This window comes from Nicotiana tabacum, chromosome 4 (genome assembly GCF_000715075.1).
Source record: "Nicotiana tabacum cultivar K326 chromosome 4, ASM71507v2, whole genome shotgun sequence".
Classification (NCBI taxonomy): domain Eukaryota; kingdom Viridiplantae; phylum Streptophyta; class Magnoliopsida; order Solanales; family Solanaceae; genus Nicotiana; species Nicotiana tabacum.
In genome coordinates, this window is record NC_134083.1 from 81,568,505 (window position 1) to 81,575,120 (window position 6,616).

Below are 6,616 nucleotides of genomic sequence, written 5' to 3' on the forward strand. Positions count from 1 at the left end.
CGTATGGGCAGAGATCCATACAGAAACTACGTATCGTGGTTTTCAACACATACTCAAATCCAAGGTTATAGCGTGGAGGCGTGGAAGATCACTTGATGTTGCCCTCTTTGAAAGGTTATATCTCAGGAGAAGATAGAGGATTTGATGTTTTCGACAAAGCAAGCCAGTGGACAAAGGAACACAGGATGAGGGCAAGGATGTGACTTTCAGTAGGGGACGATGAAATAATAGGCTATGACTTCAACAATTCAATGCAGAACACACTTTATTGTTGATGTCATTCATTTATATACATACCACCAAAGTAAATCAAAATATAGACACTTCTTACGCAATACTTCCTGGTGTTGCAGAAAGGTAGATGACAAACATAGAGTTCTAAATCCTGGTAGGGTTCTTGTACAAGCAAATATTTCCAACATAATTAAATATCCACTGCAATGTGAGCGCATTCCTTATTAGCAGGGGAATTAAAGAAACATCCAATGCGTTATAGGGCTAACAGAGACAGCTAGCGTGATGATTTTATTCTTCAACTGCAGGCCTCACATAACTGAAACCCTTGAATGGGTTCTCACCAGATTTTGGACTAGCAGCAGGGGAATCTAGCAAAGACATGCTGGTCCATTGCTCCTCAAAATTGGCAACACACAGCTTCCCTGATACTTGGGGACAGAAACTTGGTTGAATTTCCCGAGCATCTAACTTCTTCCAATTGATAGACCTGAACCATTTGTGACTCTTTATCTCATCACAACCTCTTAATCCACTCCCAAGGCGCTTGCTTGCCTCCTTGTGTAGCAGCTGTAGAAATACAAACACATAAGAATCGTCTAGTTTCCACTTTCCAAGTTCTGAATGCCAGTGACTATATGATAAATAGAATATAGCATGATGAATGGTATTATACATTAATTGATTCAGAACACTATCTAAGCAGTAGGAGCTTCCAAATTATCCCAAGTAAATCATGAAAGCACACTTTTAAACTCTTATTTCGAAGTTACTTTTCTTATGCTAGAAATATCTTGAAAGTAGCACTATTTTGATCAAAATGAACCCCTCTAGAATATTTTCACTTCCTATACTGCCCCTAATTAATTAACTTGCACATAAAGATATACTTCAGAGCATACTTTTGTTTGCAACTTATATCAATTTGAAAGAAAATATCAACATATAACATTTTTTCCTCTTATAATACCTCTTCATTTTTCTGGGAAAACAAACATGACGCAACATCTTAATATAATTAACAGCTTCATCCTTTTAGCATAAACAAACATATAATAACATAATTCTTATGTGACATGAAAAGTATTTAAAGGGACAATCAAGACATATAGTGTCTATTATCTTATAAAAAAGAAGTGTCTACCATTAATGATTATCGGTAAGAAGGTACACTTTCATATCGTAGAATGAAAATGTAGCTTACCCCTTTCAACAATGAATGTGCATCGCTAGACAAAAATGCTGCCAGCTTAATCTTATCCTTGATAATCTTCTGTTGAACTTTCTGTCGGTTCCCACCAACAAATGGAGGCTGAAAAAAGTCACATGAGGAAAAGATTAGATTAATGAAATACAACTTATACAAAGTTAAGCATAAAAAGAATGTCATATTAAGCTAGTAATATAGATTCTTAATTAAGTTGTAGAAGAAAATTTAATTAAAGCCAGACAAATGCATTAGTGTACAATAAAATAGACGACCGAGGTATAAAATATTTGCAAGGACGAGGTGCAAAAAGAGTAAAAAGTGGCATGATGATCTGGTATCCAGCAGATTTTACAGTTATATCTGGTCAACTCTAAACTTCAGATGATGAGTCTATAAGATTAGACCAATAATTTCCATATCTTTTAACATGCCGATTACTTAATCCTTATATTTAAAACTACTATTGCAATATTAAACAAAATAACAAACCTTTCCCGTTAGCATCTCGTACAATAGAACTCCCACGCTCCACCAGTCTGCAGCCTTGTCATGACCTTTACCAAGAACAATTTCAGGTGCCATATATTCAATTGTTCCACACAAAGAGTTGGATCTCGTGTTCTCATCAAATTGCTTAGCAAGGCCAAAATCAGTCAGTAACACCTGCCCCAAAAGTATTACATAAGGTCAATAGAGGACCGCCAAGAAGTTTTTCAAAATCCTTGTGAAACAAAGACCTCAAAGTTTCTTTCGTTTATCCACTACTAGAACTAAAACCTAGTTGATGGTCTTTCGCTGGAAACTAAAGAAAGTAATCAGAAACCATCAAAAAGCAGGGTGCAGTGTTAAATAAGGGAGATGAAAAAAGGGATATCTTACATGACCATCAGCATCCAAAAGGATATTTTCTGGTTTAAGATCCCGGTGCATTATGCCATTAGAATGGAGGTGAGAAACAGCTGAAACAATCTCAGCAGTGTAGATGCGCGCCAAATCCTCCCTGAAAAGAAGCCAGTTAGCTAGTTGCCTGAACCAGAGAATTCCTAGATTATTCTGAAAGGGTATTATACCTGAATAGCCCTTGCCTATGGAGTTGAAAGAAAAGGTGTCCCCCGTTAACAAAGTCAAGCACAAGGTATAGTCTGTGTTTGGTCTGCGTTAAGAGAAAATGCATAAAGATAAATAAATAATACTTAGAAGTGTTATATAGTGTAACCTAATCAGATATATATTAAGGAAACAAAGGATGGAGTTCACAGTCAAGAGCCAACTTTGAGGTTTTAACTTCCTCATCATAGCGGGCTGGAGTTGCATAAAATGTCTGCAACTCCAAACAGCTTCTATTATAAAGATCAATATACATAAACTTGTAGCAACATAATCACCTGGAAAGAGTATCTGAGCCGCACAACAAATGGATGATCTATTTTTGTCAATACATCCCTCTCTGTTTTCATGTATTCAGCATGATCTTTCTCCAAAATCTTATCCTTCCGCATAACCTTCATTGCAAGAATTTCAGAAGTCCCTATCTTCCTCACCTGATATACTTTTGCAAATGCACCTTGCCCAACAACTTTTAAGACTTCAAAATCATCAAGTCCCACAGACCTTGGGATACTAACATCAGCATGAACTTCAGATTTACCAGTAACAGCGGTCTCAAGAGTAGCTTCCTCAAGATGATCTTTGGTCTCTCCACTATCTCCCTCCACAAGCTCCAGCAAGTGCTCATTCTCACAGAGTGTGAGTTTGCTAAGCTTCAACAATTGACTGACATAGTTTGTTGGACCGACAAAGGAATGGGAGCGGCTATAAATTACAGCTGGTTCTTCATATATGAATCCATTTGTTTCTGACACTGCAACAGTCTCAGAGCTCAAAACTTGAGCTGGAGCTGGACCAAATATGTCGGCGAAATCCAAATCAACATCATCCAGTGATATGACATTGGGGTGTTGCAATGGGAGCAGCACGTGGTTGTGGATAGGCTTCCCAGTTGGTTGCGAAATTTGAGCGGAAACCATTTTTACGAAAAGTTACACAAGGAGGGAGGGAGTATAGCAGATCAACCCCGACTTCTGTACGGCTACAAGAGAACTATCCTTGAAGGTCCAAAAATGAAAATGGATGAAGGACACCTCACGATAGCCTTGAAAAGAAGGAAGTTCTCAAATGCAACAAGTGCTCCAAAATATCTGGGGAAGAGGCAGACTAGAATCCAGAAAAGGGAGCTGCTCTCGTTTCCCGCTTTACAGGAAAGAGTGGCTGCAGCAGTGCTTCTCGAATTCATGAAGAACATGCAAACTAGGAGGTGTTTGTTGCGCCTAAGACCCTGGAAGATCAAAGAAAATTGTCAGCGTCTCTACAGAACCAGAATAACATTGACTAGAAACCTAACTTTTAAAAAAACTTCACTGAACGTTAAAACAAAGAAGAACAAGATAGGAAGGGAATCAAAGGAAAGTAGAGTCAATAAGTAGTAGACAGAGAACTTTCTTTCACTTGTTCAGAGCAGGCAGGACAAGAGACAAATCTTCAATCTTCATAAGTAAAAAGGGGAAAAGATAAAAAACTAAAGTTTCCCTTGCATCTGGATAAAATAATAGAGCTAGCAATTATTCAGATTCAGTTAAATGCAATTCCACTTTTTTTAAAAGCAGAACATCTAAAATCTGTATCAAGTGCAAAAGAACACATTAAAATCTCTTACAATCTTATGTACACAAAACGAATCCCTCAACTGGGAGTTGATATTCCAACACTCAGGGGCGGAACTCCAATGATCACACTTGGCCAGAAAATTAGATTGTGGATACAAGTTCAAAGCTATTCATATATATTAAATCTTGATCTATCCTTGAATACCCTTTGCAAAATTCCCGATTTTGCCACTGAACCCATAGGCAAAACTATCTTAACAGTTAATCAGTACCTATGCTGATAGCTCAATATGAACAACCAAAAAGTTTAAACGGTATCAATTGATTAACTGATCTGATCACGGTACACACTTTACCACGCAATAGAAACCCTTAAACATATAAAAATCTCACCCTAGAGCTCCTGATTCCCAATCTGAATCAGGATTTCTAAATAGAAATAGCGTTGCATAATGCACCAAAGTTCAAATTTTAGCTTAAGGAAACAAAAGAAAAAACATAAATATCGTAATAGATGATCAAATCAATTCCACCAAAATTTCCAATTTCAACAAATAAATCACTAGTTCAGTACAAAACAAGAAATTAATGGCCGGAATACAGCAAAATACAAAAAAACTGATAAAACAGTTTAAATAACAATTAAAAGTCCAACTCGGCGAAGCCCTAACAGTACTAACTTAACATGCAATGAAAAAAGGAAGTAAAAATTAATCATATCATATGATTCATTCAGAAAAGGAAGGAAATTTACCTGAATGAAATTGCGGAAGGAATGGAAAGAGAGAGAATATATATGATGAAGGTGGCGTGGCCGCTTATAACCAACTTTGAACTGTAATTTAACTTGGGTTTAAAATGCGGTTCTGGATTACGTGGCACGTTTTGAGTGGTTTCTTCGAATTTGAATTCGAGTCAAGACAGGCTTGCTTCTAAAAAACCCTTTTCTTCTTTTCGTGTTTGCCAACTCAACAATGGATTACTTCTTCACGGAATCTTAAAGAGTTATTATATTTACTTTAATACCCTCGCGTCGCGTCTAGTGGAGAATGGAGATTATTCGTTATATTCGTAGTTGGATTTGTGGCATATTCCACTTCCCGGAAAGTATAACCCTTTTCTTATGTGAGTACCAAAAGAAAGAATAACTCTTTTAGCGACTTCTCTATTTTCTACTTTAAATAAATTGAAGTTTGATGGCTTTTGGACTATAAACTTGCTTTGGTTTTGTGTGTGTTTGTTTGTTTGTTTTTTCTTTTTCTAAAGCTTGGATAAGATTTTGGATTTCAACATCAGGGTCATCCCAACAAGATTGGTAGCCTAAAGCTCAATTTCTGAGAGAGGCCCAAGTAAGAATATCAAAAATAAATTTTTAACAAAAAAGTATAAAATAAAGGTAGAATAATAAAATCGGTTCAAGAATTTGATAAGTTGATATACAACAACATACCCGGTGAAAACTCACAAAGTGGGGTCTGGGGAGCTAGAGTGTACGCAGACCTTAAATCTACCTTGGGAGGTAGAGAGATTGTTTCCGAAAAACCCTCGGCTCAAGAGAAAGCATGGCAAAAAAAAAGGTAAGGTAAGGACAATCAATTATATTCAATGCAGTATGAAAATGAAAGTAACGAAAGCGAATAAGTCATGATAAAATAATCTAAAAAGGAGCAATAGCTATCACAGATAAATAAGATAATCGAAGTACAAGAAACAATAGATAGTAACAGAAATCAAAGAGTAAGAAATTATAGAGCAAGATAAGTTGATATAATGATATCGAAAACTGTTGTATTGCTTCAATATAACGATTGCTTGTTGTAATGCTTGATATTTTGAAGAAGACAACTTGTAAGCCGCGGGAAGTTGCCGATTGAGAGACTTTTCAAGATTGAGAGACTTTTCAATATTGAGAATAAGAATAGTAAAAGAGAATGAAAAAGATAAATATAAAATAATAATGTGGGCCCATATTAGTTGTTAGGATATAAATGAGGCAAAAAAATAGCCACACTACCCATGCAAGAAAATAATTTATTAAAAATTATTCCATTCTCTAATTATTACAACGATCATCACATTAAAGTTATTGTACTTTCGTTGCAAAAATTCTCTTTAAATTTAAATGTACACATTTTTTTTATAGTAATACATATACAATAATCTTTAAGAAAAAATGAGGCCCCCAAAAAGTTGGGGCCCCAAGTGATTGCTTGACCTTATAGTCGAGCCACCCATGTTCAACATGAAATTTATTGTTTTAGTGGAAACAAAAAGAAGGAATTTTCTTTTCCTTTTTCACTAGTTGTCATACCCGCGCGATGCACGGTCAATATTAATTAAATTAAATTATGATTGGGCTTGTTTGAACATATTAGATCGTATTGCTTTAATAAATTTCAATTGTCATCTTATTTGTCAATACGATATACCCAGTAATAAAATCTCTATTAAATTAAAGGGGCTTATATAGTTATTGAATAACTTTTTTGCTCTATATTTTTATTTATTA

At 35.7% G+C, this 6,616-nt stretch overlaps 1 protein-coding gene across 1 annotated transcript; it reads right to left on the bottom strand.

The window, feature by feature from the left end:
* Positions 1 to 216: 216 nt before the first annotated feature.
* LOC107761565 (serine/threonine-protein kinase AtPK2/AtPK19) lies at positions 217 to 5,065 on the bottom strand. Its single transcript, XM_016579796.2, has 7 exons — positions 4,862 to 5,065; positions 2,830 to 3,779; positions 2,515 to 2,597; positions 2,324 to 2,444; positions 1,934 to 2,107; positions 1,439 to 1,546; positions 217 to 804 (listed from the first exon to the last, which is right to left on the bottom strand). The coding sequence occupies exons 2-7, from the start codon at positions 3,469 to 3,471 to the stop codon at positions 526 to 528; spliced, it is 1,407 nt and encodes a 468-aa protein (XP_016435282.1). The 5' UTR covers positions 3,472 to 3,779; positions 4,862 to 5,065; the 3' UTR covers positions 217 to 525.
* Between the last annotated feature and the right edge of the window lie 1,551 nt (positions 5,066 to 6,616).

Bases quoted from the DNA above. Each gene is read 5' to 3' on its own strand.
- LOC107761565 (XM_016579796.2), bottom strand. From the start codon at position 3,471: ATGGTTTCCGCTCAAATTTCGCAACCAACTGGGAAGCCTATCCACAAC. The intron at 2,598-2,829 runs GTGATTATGTTG...CTCTTAACGCAG, and splicing joins GGCTCAGATACTCTTTCCAG to ACCAAACACAGACTATACCT. The intron at 2,108-2,323 runs GTAAGATATCCC...CTTTTGGGGCAG, and splicing joins TTTTGGATGCTGATGGTCAT to GTGTTACTGACTGATTTTGG.